The sequence below is a fragment of the Diadema antillarum genome, unplaced genomic scaffold (genome assembly GCF_040938485.1).
Source record: "Diadema antillarum isolate AM-2024a unplaced genomic scaffold, OU_Dant_1.0 scf00000013, whole genome shotgun sequence".
Classification (NCBI taxonomy): domain Eukaryota; kingdom Metazoa; phylum Echinodermata; class Echinoidea; order Diadematoida; family Diadematidae; genus Diadema; species Diadema antillarum.
Window position 1 is genome coordinate 336,554 of NW_027270902.1, and position 25,412 is coordinate 361,965.

The 25,412-nt window shown below is 39.4% G+C and overlaps 1 protein-coding gene across 1 annotated transcript in view; it reads left to right on the forward strand.

The window, feature by feature from the left end:
• Positions 1-11,700, forward strand: part of LOC139721064 (WAP four-disulfide core domain protein 1-like) — a 33,550-nt gene extending 21,850 nt beyond the window's left edge. Inside the window, exons 2-5 of the mRNA XM_071632396.1 lie at positions 7,042-7,219; positions 7,549-7,590; positions 10,167-10,208; positions 11,558-11,700. Of these exons, the coding sequence (XP_071488497.1) occupies positions 7,042-7,219; positions 7,549-7,590; positions 10,167-10,208; positions 11,558-11,700 (405 nt within the window). The remainder of the gene's footprint in view (positions 1-7,041; positions 7,220-7,548; positions 7,591-10,166; positions 10,209-11,557) is intronic.
• Positions 11,701-25,412: the final 13,712 nt, after the last annotated feature.

Here is a 25,412-nt window from a genome sequence, read left to right on the forward strand (position 1 = left end):
GCATGCATGAAGATGCGAGTTGTTAGACAAGTCAACCGTTGACTTGTTTACATGAAACCAATTGATGAGAATAGTATAGCACTTTTTACATGAATTGTAGCAAAGATGATTCTTAATCATGTAAAGGGAAACGAATATAAATGCAATATTATTGAACAAAACATATTTTTGATATTATTCAGGTGTACAAACCAATAGGAGAGCAGAGCGCCGATGTCACTATCTTTTCTTGTTATTCTATATATATTTTTTTCTGCAAGTGTGGTTGCAAAAATATCACTTTTTGGGGAAAATGTAAGTTTCATAACTTTCTTATTTCAATCTCAATTTGAGTCCTTTCAATTCAATTTAATTATAATCTATTCCATCCAACAAAAGGGTGATATAAAATATATTACACAAATCATATTGACGAAAGTTTTACACTCATGAAAGTTTTGTCATTCTGTTTGGTTGAGTTCATTGTAAAGTCAATTCTATAATGTCAGGGATACTTTATGGCCAAAATTAAAATGTCATTTCATATTTACGACCATAGACTTGCTGTTTTTACTAAACAGGCAAATTGTACACATATGTCTTCGGGAAGAGAAGATACAATAACGGGTGAAATACAAAGTTCCTGACATATGGGCTGTAAAATGTCATGTTCATTTTCTTCGAGATATAATGTCGCTGCTACGCCGTCACTTTCGAAAATAAACGCTCGGCTAAAGAAGATCGATGGCAGAATACAGACGGAGGGACTAGCTTCCAAACATCACGTACTTCTTTTATCTGTTTGTTGTGACAATTTCCAACCCCCCTTGGAGATCGACCACTGAGGAAGTTTTGACGTCCCCAAATAAAACTAAAACACGTCAGTGGTACAAGTTTTAATGTCGTGAACGATGTCCTTTTACCCTCCCACTTTGGAAAAACGAGTAGACCGATGAAAGAGAGGTATGGCGCGCCAACTCAATCACGGATATATAAAGTGACAGATTTGAACTAACCTTATATCGGCCATCTTTGCTTCTCAGTAAACACTCGATCTCGATGCAGTATTGATAAAAACTCGTTTTACAGATATCACAATTTTCACATCATTGCCATGTGGTTAATGCCAGATTGAAACTTGCGAGACCCAACTTGACCCCCACGTGCCTTTGAAGTAGTACTAAAAGACTAGATTAGACAAGTATGTGTATAGTCTATGTAAAGGAAGTGCTATTCTGATGGCATAGACAGGAGACATTAAAGAGATTTTGATTGCAAAATGGGCGAAGCGCCATTTCTCTACATTTCAAATGATGTCCATCATCACAGGAACAAAATAAGACATTTCCAGTGATGTCTCACTCATTACATAACAAGGATTATTCCTGAAGCTAATATGCCTAATGTCCTATTATAGTTTCCCACAATTTTCTTTGTTTTTAGCAGCTTTGATTACACATATCAAATCAATAACAACAGAGTTCATTTGTTATGCGATCAAATTCTTCATACAATGTAATCTTCTGCTGAGTACTTGTGGTATATCCGTTGCTTCCTAAGTCATATATTTCTGATGTGCCTTAATTTAAGCTTACAAAGAAAATAATTTTGTTCCCGAAATGCCTTGTAACCAGTCACAGTTGTAAAACCATTAACACTTTCTATTTGGGGTAATCAGCCGTGTAGGAGGAAAGTTACTCCTCGCGGATCTGACATTGATTATCGAAAAGATCGGGATGGAACGAGGAATACCAATGAATAACACACATGACGAAAAAGCTCTTAGGTTACACTAATTGATTTTCAAGTTGAAAGAATTAAATACTGTCGATTATTCGCGGAAGCGCTCTTTCTAATAAATGTAGTTTCCAGTAGTCCTGCAGAACATCTCAGGCCTGGGACACGACCTAGATTCAATTCCTGTCAGAATAGGCGATTTTGACTTGTCCTCGTTTGGAGCCTTTCCTGAAGGCACTGGAGTGCGATAGGATCTTCCTGATAGTAAAACTTATTGGCGAAGATGTGCGGCATGTTAACAAGGATGGGTAGATCAGCGGTCATCATGACGCACAGGTGGTGGACGTACGCTCCATGGCACTTCTGACGTTGGTGTTGCCTCCAGTTTACATAGGTGGTGAGTTCCATGGTGCTCCCTTCTGTCCCACCGGGAGCGTCGGGCAGGCGATTCAGTGTTGCCCAGTAGTGTTCGTCAGGGGACCACGAGTCTCTGAGCCACTCCAGAAATCTCCGTGGGATGTCCTCTCTCAAGACATACTCGACAAACTTCCGGGAGAGAGTATTATACGCGTTGCCAGAAAACAAAGCTATGTTCCCTGGTGGAGGTTCTTGGGTTATACGCTTACTTGCAGGAATGTTCTTGTCGTGATCATATCGTAGAAATCGCCGCAGTTTCTTTTCTGACATTGGGTATGATTCGACGTCGTTTAGCCCATGATAGCCCTTCAGTTGGTGGACGATCTCGAGGTTGGTTTTCAACGGGAAAGACTCGCCGCACTGGTTGAGGACATACCTCCACTGGATGCGGTGTTCGAGTAGGTCTCGCAAGCAGTGGATGTCGGCCATCAATCTCGAGTGTCTTCCGTATTGGACCTCCTCGAGCTGCGAACAGACGAACACGTTGTCGAAGCAGGCGGCGATGTTCCGAACGGCCGCCTGAAACTCCGGTGGCGATTTCGGGTCAGGATGGATCGCGTAGACATTCTGGGGATGATACAAGCTCCTAAGGAGCAATTCAAGTTGTGCAGCGTTTCTATGTACAACAAAGATATAAGCAATAGGAAAGTTCGCTTCCTCACGCGACCCTGGTGTGGTCGGATACGCGCGCTCGTTTCGAAAGAAGGTACAATCTGACGTGTAATCGCTGACATCGCCATCGGAAGGCATCGGGATGCGATTGTCTGACGTCATAGATGCCACCTCCTGGAGAAAGGATTCCGCCACATCCACCTCCCATGGATCTCCCGCCAAAATTGCCCCACAGTGCACCGGATATTGGAGATGGAGGGGAATGTTCTGACGATCTTCAAAGAAGATAATTGTACCACTCGTGATTAGCACCGACAGGGTGAAAATCAAAATGGCGGACATCACTTGCCTACCTCGTGCCACAGCACGACGACAGTGGTGTCTTCGTCGCCTTCCCATACCTAGATAAATCCGAATTTCGGTAATCCGCACTAACGCCATCAGAAAACTTGATAGATCACCAGATAAAGTTCATCTCCACACTTAAGGGTCTGACCGTTAAGGATCTATCCGACTTTGAGAGTATAATTATCCACAATGACAAATAGAAGATGTTTCAATTAGCTTACAGCTAAATGTACTTATGCCCACTGAAGCATGCTATATGACCGACAGACGAGTTCTGCTGTCTAAGCGTGTTTCAGAAAATATGTGCAAAACAAACTTTCCTTCAATCCATTCTATGTATATTTTGAGAACGACGTTATTTCAGTGGATTATGCCATGGACGAAACAATCGCTTTGGACCGTCGCAAGTGAATTGTCCTTCGAGCATTCAGGCTTAGTGGAAAAAACAAGCTTCAGTGTTGTAATTTTGCCAAATGTAAAACCTCGAGATGGAGGAATTGCATTTGGCGAAAGCATTAGTTTTATACCAAAACTGTCATCAATAATTTCTACTTTTACATCGATGCTTCAGTATGAAATAGAAGGCAGATTACTGCCTTACTGTTTTAAATTAATGCTGCTTATTACCTAAGGTATTAGATGAAAATAAAGTTTTAATGACTTTGTAATCGTAAAATTTGTGCCACAGAAAGTCGGGCAGTTGGATCAAGCTAGTCACCTGGGGGGGGGGGGGCGTTTCATCAACGAGTTCGTCGGAGTTTTCACCGACAAATTTGCTATCAGCCAATCAGACGCAAGGATTTACACTGACAACTGTTAAAAGCTAATGAAATCCTTGGTCTGATTGGCTGATAGCAAATTTGTCGGTGAAAACTCCGACGAACTCGTTGATGAAACGCCCCCCTGGTGTACAGGTCGCTGTCACAGTAGCTCTTGGCAGAAGAAGTGGTATTGAAAATCAGAAGGACTCGAGCTATACGGTGAACTCTGGTTGTGTTTGAACATACTTGGACAAGATTGCAATTGACGTTATGTCGTGACTAATAAAAGTAGACCTAAACAAACTTGGCACGAGTATCATAGCCGTTCTTTGTTTTTGTTTTTCTGTATAATATTTTCTTGCCACGCTAACAATGATCGCTTCTGAAGCGAGAGAAAAAAAGTCCTCCATTTGCTTGGCAATGTTTCAAGTAGCTTGAAAACTCTAGTGCGTGGAGTCATGAATGGATTGAAAATGCGCCAAGAAAGCTTGAAGCTTGAAACGGATTTCGTTGCGGGACATACTACTGATTGTGAATGCTGTATGGCTTGATCTGGTTTGGGCGACAGTCAGATGAAATGACAGACAAAGAAAATCATAAAAACAAAAGAGTAACAATACAGAATTGTCTCGTGTCATCATTTCTGAAATCCATAAAACTTCAGATAATTTTCGACACTGATGATGCGTGTCTGATTCCCCCTTTGTTATCAATACGATTTCGAAACTGCCGCTTGTAATTTAAATTACCAAGGTCATAAAATCGCTTTTCTCTCAATGCAATTGGAAATTGAATACATCGTTCAATACATGCAGATGCTGTAATCATGATCGTAAAAGGGAATGATAATATATCGTTGATACAGAATGCTAAAACGCACAAGGCATCTAAATGTGAGAAATTCGTCGTGGTATATTATTCGACATTCTTATCACGGTTCTCATACAAAAGATTACTCAATTGTAACTTTCATGAAGCACGTTGCTGTAATGCAGTTATTTCGTGTATAGAAAATGTGGGGCAAACTTCCTATAGGTTTCACACGTTATGCTATAGTAATCTTATGAGAGCATGAAGCAAGCAAGTAAAAAAAAAAGATAAGATGTTCTAATAACATGACATTCGAAAATGAAAGAGCTTCGATTACACGAGGAATTATATCTGCTGTTTATCTATTTTGTCTCTTACGACTCGTAGAATCTTCCACTCTCGGATACATAGAACACATTTTTACAGTTCAGCGAAGTACAATTTGTGTTGCTACCCCCCCCCCCCCCCCCACGCACACACAAAGATATAGGTTGCAAGAAGTTGGCCAAACATTCTTTTGAAGGCTGACATGCAAAAAAAAAATCACATTAGAAACAATAATGTGCTGGATATTGCATGCACCAGAAGGTAAAGAAGACAAAGAAGACAAACTTTCAAACAAGAAAGACGAAATTAAAGAGATATGTTGTACATAATTTCTATTTACAAAAAGAAAAAACTGTCTGCATGGTCTTTTTTTCTGCAAATTTCCCCAAATTGTTAAAATTAATGTAAGAGCTGTGGAAGGAAGGGGGAGGGACGAAGGGGCTACGACAGCGTATGACGCCACTCATCGCTGTCTGGACGAGAAGGTTACGGAGGGTGACGACATTCCTGATCCGATACCCCCACCTGCGTAGAGATCCAGGCACAGCGGCAGACGGTTGAAAAGTTCACCTCCCGCTACACAACTGTTCGCACCCTCTCTCTGTCAATCATCTCACGGACTGCCAATCAAAATGATGTTCAGAGATTGTGGGCGTGGTCATTCTCAGTTATGAATGAAAACAACAGCAAAATGAACAATTCAAAGAAATACATAAAACTGCAATCAGAAAAAACAACAACTGACATTTATATTTCATTATCGAGCCTCGCGCAAAATTAGTGTGTATGTATAGCTTTTATTTTCCATCATAGACAAGACTGTTGCATGAACTTACCTTGGGCTATATCTTCTTTTGAGATGGAACCATTTATGCCCTTCTCTCCTTAAAAACAAAATATGTTTGCCTTCTTTTTTACCTTTCTCTCTTTTGCATCTCTGCTGCTCCTATTCTTCGTTTCTGCTTTTCCCACGAGTTATCCATGTGACATGGTTTTGTGATAGTTTAGTTTTTAGAGCATTGTTATAATCATGGTTATCATGAGGTTGCTGATTCATTGTGTGTACATTGAATGGAGGGGAGAATGGCGTTGCATGGGAAGTGGAGTATAAGGAACAAGATGAATATAGGAGAGGAAGTTTCTGTGCCATCACCGTCTGCTTTCATGCTAGTTTTATCGCCTACAAAGAGAACATCCGGGGTATGGATGAGGGCCTGTGACGATACAGTCCAGCATACATGTACATGCAATTTCCAAGGGATAACTCTCCAGGGGTTGTTGTCCATCCAGCGTGATGTTACCGGACATCTCGGATGTCCGGTGAATCAATGTGTCGGGATAGTTGTCCGTCAAGGGTAATTACCAGGCATCTCGGATATTCAGGTAATCAAAGTGTAGGGATATTTGTCCATCAAGCGTAATAACTTTACCGGACATCTCGCATGACCAGAGGATTAGAGTGTAGGGGAAGTTGTCCATCAGCAGTGATGTTACTCTTTAAGACGGCAGATCCGGGCAGAGATGTCTTGATTGCCAACTTCATGTTATTCATTTCGTTGTGTAAATAACCTGTATAGCTGTAAAGCAGTGTACTCTGCATTTAGCAGAAAATTGCTTTTATAGAACAGGACTGTATTTCCTGAAGTCGATTAATCAAAAGAAACACAGAATGTCTTCCGAAAGACACAATTCGTCTTGAGAATAACATTGGACGATCGCAGAGCCGTTCATCCTACCAAGGGGGCCGTGATATACCTTTTTTATCCTTCCATGCTTTTTATCTGTGCATTCTTTTAAACTTATTTTGTCCATGCCATAAGTTTTTTTCCCTTTTGACTCTAGTTAGATAGCCACGGAAAATGCACATTCATGACGAGTATCCGAAAATAGACCTTACACATCCATTTCTGTGAACCCGTTAACGAAGTACGATTGTAAGACAAATGAGAAATATGCACACGAGTCTCATTGTGGAGTTTCATTTGTAGTTTTGATGGGCATTTGTTCTATATTTAAAGAAACAAATTTGCATCAACTTATCTGTCTGCAGATTCAAAGTCTTCTACCGAGGCGCCATCAAGGCAGATGCCCGCCTCCATCGGCGCAGATTCCACCGGATGCTTGCTCACAGTGCGTGTGTCGCTCTGACAGGGTGTGTCCGCTGGATCAGAAATGTTGCTACAATGGCTGCCGCTACACCTGCATGAACCCCGTGCAACCTCCGCCAGGTGAGCAAGACCACGCAGATAATCTTTCGTCACAAGTTAAATCTATACGTGCTATGAATTTTAACTTTTAGTGTCTTGGACAGTTATTTCGAGTCCCCGAAGCCTGCAACTTTTATTATTACAGTCCCGACCCTTCTATAGTCAAAGTAATTATATACATTACTTTTTGTCAAATCGAAAATTTCATTTTCCACTGCCGAATTGTACTCGCATTCACAAATGAACTTGAAAAAAAAATAAAAAGAGTGCAAGTTTATACTGTTTCATCATGATATTGAATCAATAATCACATCTAACAAGGATTGATGTTCCTTCCCATTTCGTTACAGTGTTTGATTGGTTGACGGAACCGAGACGACAGAGGACGTCAGGTAATATTCTTCCTTTTTTTCACTCCTATCTTCGTGATAATGTTTCTTCATAGTATTTGGTATCCTCGTCCAAGTCAAGCACAGTGCTTATTGATGAATGTGTCCTCCATTTGTACCTTGAAATATACTAGTGTTCACACGTATGTGCTTCTTTTATGTACCTTTAAGTCCATTTTGTTGTTGTTCAACATTCTGTATAAATTATGAATCAATAATGTACCATGAAAGGCCACAATTGCCTCCTGGATTTAACAGGAGACACAAGGCAAAGACAAAGGACAATACAGAAAAACATGTAAATACATCTTACATAATTAAAAAAAAACCATACTTAACATTTGAAGTTACATAGAAACACATAGTAAAGACAAACAAATTATGTTATGAGTAAAATTAGGTATCTCTGATTATGTCACTTTCAGAATTAAATCACCGTGAGTTTACTACGTTTGTTTGTTTGTTTGTTTGTTTTTAGTATTTGTACAAATTTGTACAAGTGGACGGATAAGATAAGCTAAACAATATTCATGTGATCCTTATAGGCCTATAAGGTGCTTGCCAGCACATCCACCGGACAGCAACAAAGTGTTAATTAAAGGGTTGTATTTGGCAATGATAATAGACAAAGTATATTAATGCATTCAGTGCAAAGACGCTTCCCCAAGTATTGATAATAAGGGTTTTAGTCACCTGGTCCGCGCAAGTTCATTCTTTATTCATGAACTCCATATAATGTTATACCGGGTAAGCTTATGTGCATAATATTGCTTTGAAAACGAGTGAAGTGACTTTGACAAAACTTAGAAAACAAATAGAAAGGTAAAATCGCGAACTGGCTATTGGGCGCAATGGGTGGATAAAAATTGTGGTATATATATTATATCTGGTATTTAACACAACCACCGCAGGGCCAGATTGCATAAAAAGTTACAATCAAGCATGAAAATCATAATAAAAATATAAAGATGCAGTCAGGCATCAAGCAAGAAAATCAGTCAAGCAACAACAATTTAAAAAAAAAATGCAGTTTAGCATGAAAATGAGAAAATCAAGCATAAGTCAGGTATCAGCCAATCAGAATTGAGTATTCAGAGACTAACGTTTGATTTTATGATGTATGCTTGCTCTCAATTTCAATGTAACAGGGCCCAGGAACATGATTATAATTATACCACTTCAAACTTCTATGAACATTGTAATGCAAACCATCAATGCAAATGACAGCGTTAAGCCTCAGAGGATGACGGTACCCTTTGAAAGAGTCTTGCCAACACTGCAGGATTCCCTAAAACATCACTACTGTTGATCAGTGATTATAATGTCATGACTATTGTCAATATTGTTTATTGTTAACATCATTTTCATCACCAGCTCCTTTTTCCTTATTTCTATGGGGGAATCATCTTATTTGATTACATTTTTCTGCGGATTATCATGGGCCGTTTGCACGCGGAACTCCTTTTCAGAATGACTTTAAACAACAGTAACAACTACAAAGGCATCGCATGATGGTGTGGGGTACCCCATAATAGTGGATGGGAGGTTGAAGAGGGACAGTGCAGTTTATACCTGCTAAGCATCACAAATATCAAAGCTTCGTCCAATAGTTTTGCCTACCTTTGGTTTTGATGAAGTAGAGATAGGTGAGCTATATAGGTAAGAGCGGGGGAAATGAGGTTTAAATCGTCTCTTGTTATTTTCCTAACTGTCGAAACTAATTGTGTAATTCTGCTTCTGGCTTGTCATTACCAAGGAGCTATATGTAGTAGCTCCTTGGTCATTACCAACAATTTCCAAGTCCTATAGCCCCATAGACAAGACGAGAAAAGCTGACAACACTGAAAATAGGACGCATATGTCCTCTTGGGTTATGTCTTGCAAAACTGTAAGCCTACCTAAAAGGAAATACCTTAAAGGAAATGAAAAAAACATCTGCGTTTAGTTGGTAAGTGAGAGAAGAATATGTCAAGACTAATTGAAATCATATGAAACTGATCCTTTAGGGTCTATACTTGTCATCTGAAATGTTCATGTGTCAAAATGTTCAACTTGTACCCCTCTCCTTTTTCTTGAAGCTACTTGTACTACATATTATTTTATCATAAGTTAACATCATGATTAGTTTTGTCTGCTGTCACATATCCACATTTCACATAGTCGTGATACAACTTCCAGCTTTTTCCCTTACTGTGTAAACTTTTGTGGATCACGCCGCTTTGGTTAGCAATTTCTTTGACTGCCGTAATTGCCAGAGAATATGTTTGCTGTGCAAATTTGAATATCAAATTCATAGCGATTTCGACCTAAATTAATTTGCGTATATACGCTGTGAGAAAATTACAACACCATGTCTATGAAAACATTACAGAGGTGGTTCCACCGCTCCAAATGTACAAAACGTTAACTTCTTTTTTTTTAATACAAGTCAACTGAAACCAGCGAACCGGCATTACAGTTCTCATTGTTTCATTATGCTTCATACTATATAATGTAGAATCTATCCACAGATTTGGCCATCCTTTACAGAAAAGAATACACCAGTATAGAGGCTTTCATTTTATCTTTCTCCCAATCAGGTAACGCATGGCTCGTTCCAGGTCCGGAGGAGACCCACACAGGTATTACACCGTGCTAACCATAATGACATTTTTATATCATCCCACGAGCTTGACACCCATGAGTCGGAGCTAGACATTAAAAAAAGTCCCACTAGTCAGAAACTAAGTAAAAAAAGACCCATGATGATCTAGACACTCGGCAAATGAGGTCCATGAGCTTGACACTGACAGGCAAATGAAGCCCACGAGCTCGACGTGATGAAAATGTCGAGCTTTGGTGACCTTTTTTTGCCTGGTGTCAAGCTCGTGGGCCTTGTTTCCCTAGTGTCTAGCTCGTGGATCGTATTGCTCGTGGGCCTATATTAGCTAATGAGGCTCGTGGACCTTGTTCTAGCTGTATGACTCGTGGGCAGTATGACCAAGGAGGTACTAGGCGAGCTAGTAGCTCCTTAGTATGACTCGCGGTCTGTACGACTCGTGGGTATCGAGATCGTGACGTACACTCCTCTTACATTGTTAAAAGGCCCTTTTATATCTATCTGTGTTTCTGTCTTTCTTTCTCTTTTTCTTTCAAGCTCCCTGCTGGTCCTGTTTGACCTTCCCACTAATGCTTTCTCCGTGTTCTCTCCATCCTCACTTGCCATTCTGTTGACCCTTTCACGTCAGTCATAATTTTACAGCCATTTGTACTCAAACTCTTTAGCATGCCGGTATTTGCTTTTGGATTTTTACCTGTGTACAATCCCGAGAGATTCTGTCTTCCGTTCAGGCTTCCACGACCAGCCGCCAATTTCAACCCAATTTAGCGTCAGGGACAAAGTGGTTGTCGCATTCAGTATTCCCTTTTCAATCCTACATTTACCACATTACTGCGCTGTACATTGTCAACAATCCGACACTGCTTTACCGGCAGTTTACCCGTCCCTTTTCTAATAAAGGACGTTTTTAAAGGGAAAATTCTTTAAGGTGCCGGTACAAAAGTTATAATTTTCATTGAACCAAATCAACTTAATATGCAACCTATTGTGAGATTTTTGATTTCTTTTTTTTTTGGGGGGGGGGGGAGGAGGGAGGAGGGGGTCACTGTACCCACACTATATAGAACGTGGTACAAAATGGCTGCTAGAAGAACAGCAAGATGATTCAGCAGAGACAAAAAGAGTCAAAATCATTTGCGTCGCAAAGCGTTCAGCACTTTTAGAGTGAATGTTTGGCGACTTAACTTCCAAACAAAACATGTCGAAGAGTACAATTCAAATTTGTAGCACTTTGTATTGATTTGTCCTAGTTATCTTATTTGAAAAAAACATCTCATCAATCCTTGTGCTCTTATTCAAACTAATCCTGTCCTGTTTATTGTTTTCTCGCCTGTGTCCTGCGCCGGTTCTTCTTCCGGGGTCAACCGGAAGTGGAGTCATGCAGCACGTCAACGTTCGACGAAGGAGACGGGACGCTCCTGGAATGTCCCACAGGTTACCAGTGCTTCATCACGTACGACGGAGACCCAGAGAACAGTATACCCAACAAAGGCATCTGCATCAAGATTAAATGATCGAACCTTGACGAGAATTCGAAAGGAATAAAGTACCATCGTATGATGTCATAGCCACTCGTCGCCATGGAGACTAGTTCTAAACAACATCACCTGCATGACACGAGTGTTTATGCGCACACCTGGTTCCAACCAAAGTTACAAAAACAGAGACTGTGTTTCATCACTTCGGTACTCTACTGAAAACTAGTAAACTGGTTCAATACTAGTAGATGAATCGAAATAACTGTTACAGATTAAGGACATTCTTAGCGCAATGATACCGTAATGGGAAATGTGTGACCATTATGAACTTGGCTACTGTGTGCACCTAACATATAATTATTATTTGTAGTCGGATTTCGCTCACACATTAATCGACAAGCAGTCGGTCGTTCGCTTCCTGTTTTAGCGTAACTTTCTCTCCATTTATAATTTGGTTAAGTACGCACAGGGTCTACATGTTTAGGATTGGTATATTGTGAGAATGAACTCAATCACATTATTGTTTTCCAGCCATCTATGTTTGTTCTTGGAAAATGTTTACTAAGCCAAATGTCATTCAAAACTACACTGTATTTATCTGTTGTTAAAGAAGATGTCCATGTACTATACGCACATCAAAATGGATTACCATGGCAAAGGATGAGATACATTGTGTACTTGGTGCTGACATGATTTCAGGCAAAAAGAGCTTGCTCATTCTCACGTGCATGTAAGGGAAGTGATGTACGTGATCTCTTTTTCCATGCAAGATGAACATAAATCTTAGTTTTACAAACTGACTTCTGTCGTCAACATTTTGTTTCAACTAAATAGCCTGGACGATCAAGAAGTAGGCCTAAGTATCTTTATCACTGCACAACAAACCGGGTTTTTTTTTTCAAGTTTTGTCTGAAGTGCAGAATTATTAACGTTACGAAAAGCCAATATCGTCACAAGTCACAGGGGATCAAAACATCGACTTACAAGATATCCCCTATATAAAATAGGGCAAGTACGGCAGTGCCTGCCTGTAACAGTTTCCAACGTAAACAACAAAAATCAATTTACATCAAACAGAGCTTGCCTGTCTGGATGTTTGCAGTGTTCCAGCGTTCGTAGCTCTATGGTTGCAGGCGCGAACCAGACGCCGCGATGAAGATTTCATTCCAGATAATTATCAGATTATATGTCCCGGAAGGCAAGCATGTATGTGCGTCTTTGTAGTCTGGGATAAACTAGTTTTGGCACATTACAAGAAGAATTTCATGAGGCGATATCAAGCGGAATGTTTTTTATAGTGTGATACAAACAGCGGTCGAAGATTATTTTGGTCTGTGAAGTATGAGGCATTCGTTTCAGGGTGAGTGCTGTGATGTTTTAGAGTCATGTCGTGCGGTAGAAACATGCACACTGTATATTTCACGCATCTCTATAATAGTATCATTTAATATGTGTGAGGACATAAGAGCAGGGGTAGGGTAACGGAGAGGGCGAAGGGCTGGGGGGCAAACCCCCCCCCCCTCCCCCCCTCCCTTGCTCATGGAAACAAATGCAAAAAAATCGCCAAAAATAGTGACTTTCAGAGGCTTTTTTTTTTGGGGGGGGGGGGTGGACCATTAACCCTTGATCACCTCCCCCCCCCCCCCTCCCTTAAGAATGTTCCGCCACCCCTAAAAACTACTTTTGACTGTATACCGAGAATTCCGAAGTTTTTAACCTCATACTTTTAACGCACAAACTTACCCTTTGGTCATTCCACGAATCTTGTCGTCTATTTTTATTGTTCTTTGTATTTATATGCGTGAATGTATGATTATGTTTGTTAGTATGTATTATATAATATCTCTGAGGTCCGCTCCCCATCTTTCCCTCTTCCCCTAATTTTGTTTTATTGAAAGATATGCTTGAATGGATAATTGAATAATTATGAATGAGGAATTACGATTAACTTAAGGTATCAATATACTGAACAATGGAACATACATTTATTTGAATTGTACTGGATACTTCAAAATTAATTCAAAGTCAAAATAAACGTCCTATTATTATACACATAAAACGCAGCCCAGCTTTTGTGTTCTTCTCTTTTTTTTTGTTTCCTTCGTCTGTATCATTATTTTCATCGCTGAAATCACACGACTTTAGCAGGTGAGATTGGATCAACTTGAGGTCTGTTCTAATCTTCTGCGCGGAGAGAAACATACGCTGGAAGATCCATTAGTAACGACACTATATGTTGTGATATCATATTGCCAACTATTCAATACCTCGCGGCGTTGTTTTTGTCGTTTGCCAGATTAGATTTAGAGCTCAGTGATGTTGTACACATTAAAACTTACAAAAAACGGTCCACTGAAAATCTATATCAGTAAAGGAATATAGGGGATATTTTTTAATGCCCCCGAGTTGGCAATGTAGTTCTCATAATACCAAATTTTAAGAAATAAAGCTGACATGTATGAATGTATATATATATATATATATATATATATATATATATATATATATACATATATATATATATATATATATATATATATATATACATACATATATATATATATATATATACATATATATATATATATATATATATATATATATATATATACATATATACACTCAGCAAAAATAAGTTCCCCCCTAACATTTTTGGATATATCTCAAAAAGTATTTTACGGATGTTCATAATTCGAACGGGAATGGATAGGGAATTTCATTACTCATAACATGAATGGCATATCATTGCCACCAGATATCATTATTGGTGTAAAAAATCGCATTTTATGTCAAAATGCATGGGAAAAAAAGTTGCACTTTAGGCCATAGAGAGCATATTGTATACATTTCCTATGTAAGTTATCAAATGATCTTTTTAAATTGTGTAATTCTCAGGAATTTCTTCAGGTACAATGTGCTTCCCTATTAAACAGATGTTATGCATACTTTTTGAACAATAGGCCTTCTCAATATGAAAATATTGGTAGAAGCCATGTGATTTGTAATTCCAATTCAGGTTGATCACATTAATGTGCCTGTGGGCATTTTGCATCATGCCCTCAAGTTGTAGATCAGTTTGCTGAGGGAAATGGCATCGAACGTATGGAGTGGCCTGCAAGATCCCCTGACTGTAATCCAGTAGAGAATCTTTGGGATATCATTAAGTGGAAAGCGAGCAAGAAGTTGAAAGATGACACTTCACTGCAAGAATTTCAGCGCATCTTGCAGAGAGCATAGACCAACATTGAGCGGCGCCAAGTACAAACTTTAGTTAACAGTTTGAGGAGGAGATGGCGGCTGGTCATTGCGGGTGGTGGACATATCAATTATCAAATACTTCACTATATGCTCATGAAAAGAAAGAGATGGAGAAATATGCAATAACCCATGCTTAAATGTTCAGAATCATGAGTGATTGTTTGATTATTTGTGTAAAAGTCATTGCAAATCACTAAAGTGCAACTTTTGTTTCCATGCGTTTTGACATAAAATGCATTTTTTCACACCAATAATGATATCTGGTGGCAATGATTTTCCACTCATGTTATGAGTAATAAAATTCTTTATCCATTTCCGTTTGAATTATGAAAATCGGTTGAATACTTTTTGAGATATATCCACAAATGCTAGGGGGGAGCTTACTTTTTTTGCTGAGTGTATATATATATATATATATATATATATATATATATATATATATGTACAAAATAACTACACATGTATAATCATTTGAAGTTATAAAAAGACGAATGGAAGCTCGTGCTTATAGATCAAGAGAACAGAAAATGGGAAGTGTATACGAATGAAGAAACTCTAGCGCACCAGCATGACTACATAGCAAAATGTTCATGGGACTCCTCCGTGGAGACTTGATATACATAAACATCGCAATGAGACATCCTAATCTTCAAGGCAAAAGCTGTTATGGTATGTCTTGTATTGTTATTTTGCAAATAGAATAATGGCGCCGTCTCTAACAAGACTATAGACATTTATAGCAAAGGTTGCTAGAGCTGACGTAACCAGGGTGGTGACGGGGAGGTACCACTTCCCTTGTGCAACGTTGGGCATCAGTAACTGTTGTAACATTATATATCTATACATACATTTATCTTTCCTGTCGGCCATCTGTCCGTCTATCTATGGCTATACATCTTTATGGCTTATCGTGTCCGATCGGACAGGCAGGCATATACGTTAGCCACAATCTTCTTCCAACTCGGATACATACACACATGACTTCTATTAATGTGGACCTCCACCGTCGGCAGATGAGATACATCACTTGCTTGTCCTCAATTCTGCCAGCAAGTCTGTCGTTACCATTTGTGATCTGCTTGCGTGTGTTTTGAATGAATTTTTCAGCCTCTGGCACCAAGAGAGTTAAAGGGATGGTATAGTATTGGTGGATATGACGATTGTGCTTTTAATTTTTGGCGAGATATCAAGAAACCACTTGCAAAATAGTACAGAGCATAATATTCTATGAGGAATTCATAATTTATTTGATGAAAATCGGTTTTGGAATGGCTGAGATATCCAAAAACAAAGTGAAACAAAGCGATCGTAATAGAAGGTGGGTCAGCCATTTCAAAACCCGTTTCATTGAATAAACGTTGAATTCCTCTTGGAATTGCATCCTCTTTCACATTTCATATGCGGTTTCTCAATATCTCATCAAAAAATTTTAGAAAGCTGAAGTTAAGTCTCAACCAAAACTATACAATAACTCTAAGGCGTCGAGGACGCATTATATTTTTGTAAATCCATCAGCCTTTTATCTAATCTTTAATCTAATAATTAAACATTAATTATTTTATTTAATCTCATCATTCGGTTCGGAAATATATACCGGAACGAAAAGCAGTAGAGGGAAGCTTGTCTTAGTTGTTGTTTTTTTTCTTGTTACATCATTCACTGTTTGTGCTCTACACATGACAATATGTCTGCACTATAAACGTATATTCTGTTCGTGACGGAAATAACTTCTCATCTGCATTGTATAAAGAATCGAGAATAGCATGATATGGGGTTACGAGCCTGGTATATAAGTCATGACTTTATTAGCAGTAATAACTGATTTGAGTTCAAAATAATAATAAAAAAAAAAACATCATTCGGTTTCGGCAGCAAAATGTGACCTGCATGCAAAGCGAAAACCACTGGTCAAGCTGTGAAGAAAGGCAATACTGGATAAGACATGATAATATACATGTATCAAATTTAATGATAAACGAATACCGACGATTATTTTGCCGTTCAAGTTTCGTCCTCTGTGACACCAGTAACAACATGCCGTTTTGTTTTCATCGCTACCAGCGTACGAGAAACCAATGGACGACAACGAATTAAAAATATATATATATATACTCACAACAACAACAAAAGATTTCTCGCTTTTCTTTAATGAAGGATTTCCTACTGCGGCTTTCACGCAGTAATCTCAACCCGCGATGACAAAGCATAGCTCACGCACCCTCTGCTCGTCCCGATCAGGTAAGACACAATCATTATCCCCGAGGACCGAGGGCGAGAATTGACTCGATCGCCTGCTGAAGTCATCACAGGATAATTATAACGCCGACACTCGACGAGCAACGTCCCTGTTACAGCTCATCATTAATATGAATCCAGGGAAAAGGCGAGGGACTTGATGTCGACCTAATTACGTTTCGATACTGCCGAGGATGTGGGTCTTTTCCGCACATCTCTAATTAAAAGCCGGAGGTAATTGTCATTCGGGGAACATAAAGCACAAGGTCTTTGAGATTCATTAGCAATGTGTCCGACCATGTGCATCTCATTTTATCACATGTACACAGCGTGAGATGAATTTGTTTCGCGCGACGTCAATTTTATTGTATGGGCCATTTAAATTTTTCGAACTTGTCTTACAGTTTGGTCAAAGTCATTGTTCCATTCTAAGATAAAAATTCCAAAACTTTGTTCTGTTTCATGGCTGATGAAGTGGGGGTAGGAGTCTTCAAATTCACACCTCTTGAGATTGGTTGAAATATTTAGTTTATGCCCATAATGCATAAATTTACTTTCTTCTTTTTTTGGTGAATAAAGACCCTTCTCTGGAAAGAACTTTTCTTAGGCATGTACTGAAACTTCGGGTTCAAAGGAATAGCCCTACATGTGTGTTACTTAGTAATGAATTATGCAACAGCAGTGCTTCCCTGAATAAACAAAATTAGTATTTCCTTCTCATTGCCACTGTCACGCAAATACTATTACCCGTTGTAAAGCGGGAAGAGTCTGCACTGCATAAATACACACGTCATATTGTATGTCATGAAATACATAAGATACATATACATACAGTGTATTCATGTATGTATGTATGTATGCATGTATGTGCATGTATGTATGTGCATGTCATGTACAATGCATTTACAGACAAAAAAAATGTACTCCAATACGAGACAATTGGGTATATAAGAATATCAGTGTCACATTCAGTAGCTATTAATGTTTTAGAAGAGAAACACTCTGTGTGTTACAGACATGTTTCTCTCTCTCTCCCTCTTTTTTTTTTTTTTGGGGGGGGGGACTAGTTTCATGGACACAGAAAAATAGATTGGCAAAAAAGCAAGAGATCGTTCATGTATAATGTGCACACGTGGTACATTGATATCATCATCATCATCATCATCATCACCTTCACTCAGAAATTAGAGTTATCTTCTCCTCCTTTCCTTCCCCAATCATCACGATTGTCATCATTATTGTGACTACTGATCCATAAACCCTACAGTGGGCAATACTCATCAACTATCAGATATCTACGTCCACTGTCACAGATGCAAAGAAGGAGAGGGAGGAGGAGGAGAAGAAGAAGAAAGAGTGGAGGAGGAGGAGGAGAAGGAGGAGGAGGAGGAGGAGAAGGGGAGGAGAAGAAGGAGGAGGAGAGGAGGAGGAGGGGAGGAGAAAAGGAGGGGGAGGGGGTGGAGGAGGAGGAGTAGAAGGAGATGGAGGAGGGGAGGAGGAGGAGGTGGAGGAGGGGAAGCACGAGAAGTAGCAGAAGACAAGGAAGGAGAAAAGGAGGAGAAGAAGAAAAGGAGGGGAGGAGGAGGAGGAGGAGGAGAAGAAGGAGGAGGAGAAGGGGAGGAGAAAAGGAGGAGGAGGAGGAGGAGGAGGAGAAGGAGGAGAAGGAGGAGGAGGAGAAGCAGGAGAAATAGCAGAAGAAAAGAGAGGAGAAAAGGAGGAGAAGAAGAAAAGGAGGGGAGGAGGAGGAGGAGGAGAAGGAGGAGGAGGAGGGGAGGAGGAGGAGAAAAGGAGGGGGAGGAGGTGGAGGAGGAGGAGAAAAGGAGAGGGAGGAGGTGGAGGAGGAGGAGGTGGAGGAGGAGGAGGAGGAGAAGGGGAGGAGGAGAAGCAGGAGAAGTAGCAGAAGAAAAGGGAGGAGAAAAGGAGGGGAGGAGGAGAAGGAGGAGGTGGACAGACAATGGAGGAGGAAGAGAAACAGGAGGAGAAGAAAAAGAGAGGAAGGAGAAGAAGAAGAAGAAAAGAGAGGGAAGGAGGAGGAGGAAATATATCAGACTAGAAATGTCGCTTTGGCGACTGGTATGCCTCCGCCATAATGCATGATTTTCCCAATAGGTCTAGATAGTACATGTGGACACTGTGTGATTACATTTTCACAAAATTGGCAAAATATTTGAATGACAAGTTCATCACAAATGTGTTGAATGTTCACCTTCCTTGACGTAGGTTTAATTGGATGAATAGGAGAGCATGTATCTAGGGATTTAAGGACTTTAACTTGACTTTGACCCATTCATACATTTAGGCATTGAGTAATTTTCAAGGTACAGGTGTGGAGAAAAAGTGCAATTTCTGAATTGAATAGTAAATTGTTACCATTTTCATCTGGCCTTGACCCTAAAATTCATAAGATAATTACTTTCAGGTAGAACATGCATAATATGTACTAAGTTTCAAGGTAACTTGAGCCACTTCCGAGATATGGAGGAAAAAGTTAGTTCAGCACTTTCACTTGATCTTTGACCTTTTGACCTTTGAGGCAAAAAGAGAAAAAAAAAAAACTTTCCAGAGAATTTCTATTACATGTAGGTTACACACGCATACACCAAGTGTAAAAAAACAAGGAAAAGTAGAAATTACGCGGTGCGTAACATATGTCCCCGCCGGAAGTAGCATTTTGTAACAAAATGTGCAATATAGGTAAAAAATCAAGGTCAAAGGTCAAAGAAGTCAAAGGTCAAAATTCTGTGTAGAAGTTTTGAAGCCCTCACCTAGTGCCATCACATAAAGCAAATGGAATCGAAATTGGGTTAGAAATGGCGAAGGAGTAGCATTTTGTAGCCAATGTACAATATAGGTCAAAAATCAAGGTCAAAGGTCAAAGAAGACAAAGGTCAAAATTCTGTGTAGAAGTTTTGAAGCCCTCACCTAGTGCTATCACATAAAGCAAACGGAATCGAAATCGGGTTAGAAATGGCGCAGGAGTAGCATTCTGTAGCAAAATGCACAATATAGGTCAAAAATCAAGGTCAAAGGTCAAAGAAGTCAAAGGTCAAAATTCTGTGTAGAAGTTTTGAAGCCCTCAACTAGTGCCATCATATAAAGCAAACGGAATCGAAATCGGGTTAAAAATGGCGAAGGAGTAGCATTTTGTAGCAAAATGTACAATATAGGTCAAAAATCAAGGTCAAAGGTCAAAGAAGTCAAAGGTCAAAATTCTGTGTAAAAGTTTTGAAGCCCTCACCTAGTGCCATCACATAAAGCAAACGGAATCGAAATCGGGTTAGAAATGGCGAAGGAGTAGCATTTTGTAGCAAAATGTACAATATAGGTCAAAAAATCAAGGTCAAAGGTCAAAGAAGTCAAAGGTCAAAATTCTGTGTAGAAGTTTTGAAGCCCTCACCTAGTGCCATCACATAAAGCAAACGGAATCGAAATCGGGTTAGAAATGGCGAAGGAGTAGCATTTTGTAGCAAAATGTACAATATAGGTCAAAGGTCAAGGTCAAAGGTCACGACTGAAATTCTGTGTAGAAGTTTCAAAGCTCCCATGTAGTGCTATCATATAAAGCAAACAGAATCAAAATTGGCTCATAAATGACAGAGAAGTAGCAAATTGAAGATTTTGATCACACACGGACGCACACACGGACACACGGACACACACACGTACGGAGCCCGTTTCATAGTCCCCTGCTCGAACTCGTTCGGCGGGGACAACAACCCTGCTGGCATTGCATAAATATGAGGGTAATAGTAAAATTTTGAAGTCTTGCACTTGACCTTTGACCCCTGACCTTTGACCCCATGAACCCTACATTCTCTAGATAATCACTTCCAGTCAGTACGTGTATACTTGTATACTATGTTCCATGAAGATACCTTGAACAATTTTCCAAGGTACGGAGAAAAAAAAGAAGTTTTGATATTTTTACTTGACCTTTTGACCTTTGACCTTTGACCTCATGACCCAAACTTTCACCAGAGAATCTTAATTGGGTAATACATGTATACACTAAGTTTCAAGAAAATCTCTTCAGGCATTCAATAGATATGGTGGAAATAGTGAAATTTTATGTATTTGACCCTGACCTTTTGACCTTTGACCTTTGACCTCATGACCCAAACTTTCACCAGAGAATCTTAATTGGGTAAAACATGTATACACTAAGTTTCAAGAAAATATCTTCAGGCATTCAATAGATATGGTGGAAATAGTGAAATTTTATGTATTTGACCTTGACCTTTTGACCTTTGACCTTGAGCATGTGCACCCAAAAGTTGATAGGCACAACTTCACCCCCTAATACACATACATGCCAAGTTTCATTAGGATACCTCAACAGGTTTCGATAGTTACCTTGTCCACAAAATTCATTACGGACGGACGGAAGGACGGACGGACGGAAGGACGGACGGACGGACGGACGGAAGGACGGACGGACGGACGGACGGACGGACAACCCGAAAACATAATGCCTCCGGCACCACTTCGTGGCAGAGGCATAAAAAGGTAGAAGAAACAGAAAGCTGATGAAGAAGAAAATTTGTGACAAACATTGATTCTTGCAACTGCAATGAGACTTTGAGAATTATATTCACATGTGAAGTTCCACATACCACTATCGTCCATTGTCAACACACTTCCAGTACACCTACAAATGTAAAATCACCAGAATGATGTGAATAAGTGGGAATAATCTTCATCTCAACGAATCAAACAAATAAAGGAGACATAAACATACACAATCATCAATCACTTTGATACTAGTATAAGAATTTAATATATTCTATTCAATTTAATGTTTATTTTCCACTTATGAGGTGAAACACCCTCATCAGCAAAAGGCTGGTCATCAGAGGGTTCCAGACTGTCAAGTGAAAAAAATACAAAAACATTATAAATACAGCTCACACAGAGCAGATGAAAAAGAAAACTTGAGATAGAAAAAACAAAGATTACATTTGCTGATTGTACATTGTATCTTCATCAAATTGCACTGTAATTGTTCTCATTCAACATCAGTCCAACCCGACGCAGGACTGTTATCAGGCATTCACATCACGTAAGCTCATCTTGGGGCTCTAGTTTATTTTTTCTCTTCTTTCACTTCAAACTTCTGTAATTTCATGCATAGTAAATATTTCCATAACCTGGGCCCTGTTTCATAAAGCTGTTTGTAAAGTTAGGCATGGCTAAACGAACGACTTAAATATGGCAAGCCAAGTGAGTTTAATAATCATTATTAATTTCAATAGCTACGGTTGAAATTTGGAGATAATGATTGTTTCATGTTAACACACATTTTAGCTGAAAGTGTACTTTTGCCCCAATGTAGATGAAATACTGACATACAGTCGTACTTTGTTAAAATAAGAAAAAAAAATGGGCACACATGTTGGCACTTCATATTCCAGTCGTTCGTAAAGTCATGGCAATGATGCGAAACTTAAAGAACAGTGTTATGAAACAGGGCCCTGGGTCATCACAGGGCAAGCTATAAATAGTATGCAGTGATAAAGGGAAATCACATTTTGATCAAAGAGGAATCTTAGAAATTTCACTGCACAAACTCAAGAGTCTAAGATGACTTGGGAGTGGAAACAAACTATCATTTATGGGATCGTATAGTTTTGGTTGAGACTTAACTTCAGGTTTTTATCATTTTTTGGTGAGATAATGAGAAACCTGTTATGAAATATGAAAGAGCATGTAATTCCAAAGAGGGATTTAATGTTTATTTGATGAAAATTGGTTTCGAAATGGCCGAGATATCCAAAACAGAGTGATCCTAATAAAGTGTGGGACCCACACTTTATTACGATCGTTTTGTTTTACTTTGTTTTTGGATGTTTCAGCTATTCCAAACCCGATTTTTATCAAATAAACTTTGAATTCCTCTTAAAATGGTATGCTCTGTACTATTTCATAAGTGTTTTCTTGGTATCTCGCAAAAAAGTTAAAGCCCAATTTTCATCTCACCAATACTGTACCATCCCTTTAACCTGTTGAGGACAGGCTGATTTTGGTGCTACACAAATTTCCCATAGACACCTGCCTGAGTATGCTCGGGACTAGTCTTCAGTGAGTTACGTTGACCACCACGCATTCTTGTTTGACTTTTGATTTCTACCCATGTGATGAATGATAGCGGGACAGAAACGCCTTCAAAATCAGATCAGAACGATCAGTAATAGCATCGATACTATGAAGTAATCATGAACAGAATGTGCTTAATGAGTTTTCCCTAGTTTGAAGAAAACGTAATGATCACTTCATAGCAGTTGTTACAGTTTCGGTCTTTGTTATAGTTAACAATCTTTTTTCTTTTTTTTTTGGTCTACACACTGTAAGTAGTGAGTCAGTCCACTTCGATGAAAAATGAAATTCAAAGACTCTTTCCCCATGTTTCCTCTCTCCAAGTAGATGCAGTTTCCATATCTCATTTCAGTGGGTTTGGTTTAAGTACATTGTATATATATATCTATGACCAAAGTTATGGGGAATATGTAACATCTGAACGTGACATAACATGAGCGGAAATATTATATTCCCCTTAGAGTTTTGACAGTTTATCAAATGACTCACAGTTGTTCAAATGCTTTGTGGTTATAAAGACTAAATGTGACCCGTCTTGTCAAAAGTAACCACAAGTCGGATTCTTCGAATTTTCTGTTGACAAGATACAGTTCTATTTAGTTAGTCCAGTCTCTAAGCTGTAATTCGATGTATAATCCATTCAGACACGATTTACATCCAGAGATATTACAAATCAAATGTAGCGAACATGGAAATTTTGTGACAACAAAATACTGAGAAAACCGCTATTAAAGTTCGCTCTCGGTTTCTTTTTTGTTAAGTCCAGGCAATCATAGATTTCCCCTCCCCCTCCTCCAAGAAGGAGTTCCGTTTTCTTGGGATGTGCGGTTTTTACCGTAAATTCGTGCCAAACTTCAGTGATGTGGTAGCCCCGCTGACGGACCTTCTAAAGAAGGGGGTCAAATTCGACTGGTCAGGAGCCTGTGAGACAGCATTCAACAGACTGAAAGCGGTGCTGATGTCAGATCCAGTGCTGGAGGCGCCAAACTTCGAGACACCTTTTCAGCTCGCCGTGGATGCCAGCTATGTAGGGGTTGGAGCTGTACTCCTACAAAAGGACAAAGCTGGTCTCCTGAAACCTGTCAGCTACTTCTCCAAGAAGTTCAACAGACATCAGCGGAGATACTTCACCATAAAAAAGGTGTGCATGCATGGGTCTGGTGTTAGCAGTTCAACATTTCGAGGTGTACCTGAGCAACTCGCCTGAAGTAACTGTATATACAGACCACAACCCATTGACTTTCCAGGAGAGATTTCGCAGTAAGAACCAGAGACTCTTTGGATGGAGGCTGTTTCTGCAGCCATATGGACTGAAAGTGACTCACATCAAAGGAAAGGACAACGTAATCGCTGATGCGCTTTCCAGAGCATAAATGATATGAACACAAACTTCTGTATGAGCAAAAAAAAAATGAACGTTGATAACTGTGACAAACATTGTGACAATGACCATCAAAATAATTTGATGTTGGATGTCAAATGTTCATACACTGTTCAAACTTCCAAAAGACTGGAATGTGTTGGTGTATGATACACATGTTTGTTCGTTTGTTTGTTTGTTTTGCATACCAGGTGTACAATTTGTGATATACGTCAACATTATTATTATGTGAGGCTATGCATGCAGTCATAGAGATGAACATAATGTATAGTCATGTTGTGTAGACAAATTTTAGATTACAAAGAAGTAAATATTTATGGTTTGTGATTTCACATTGGGTCAAATCTATGTCATGAATATGCATGTTGGTAAAAAGTGGGTGTGGCCTGTTCGGCCCACATTGGAAGCCAAGATGGCTCGAGGTTGGGACCATGCCGAGAGAAGAATAAAGTGTTCATTACTTTAAAGAAGTATAAAATTCAGGACTTTCAGTCCACTAGTTATGTTGAGAGTGGAATAAAACACATTTTAGTAAAAAAAACGACATTTTCAGGCCTTTAAAAGTGGCGATTTTCAGTATCAAAAGTGTTACACGTCGTCTGCTTGTGTACCACACCGGAGATCGCCATTTTGACGACCAAAACCAGGCTTCCCCACGAAGACGTGACGTCTGTGCGGAGAACTGCAAAATGAAGTGCCCGGATGTGCGCTACTGAATTTTCATGCAACGCATATGTGCATGCAATACTACGTGCAAAAGTAGTGATCGTGCAGGCAGTCC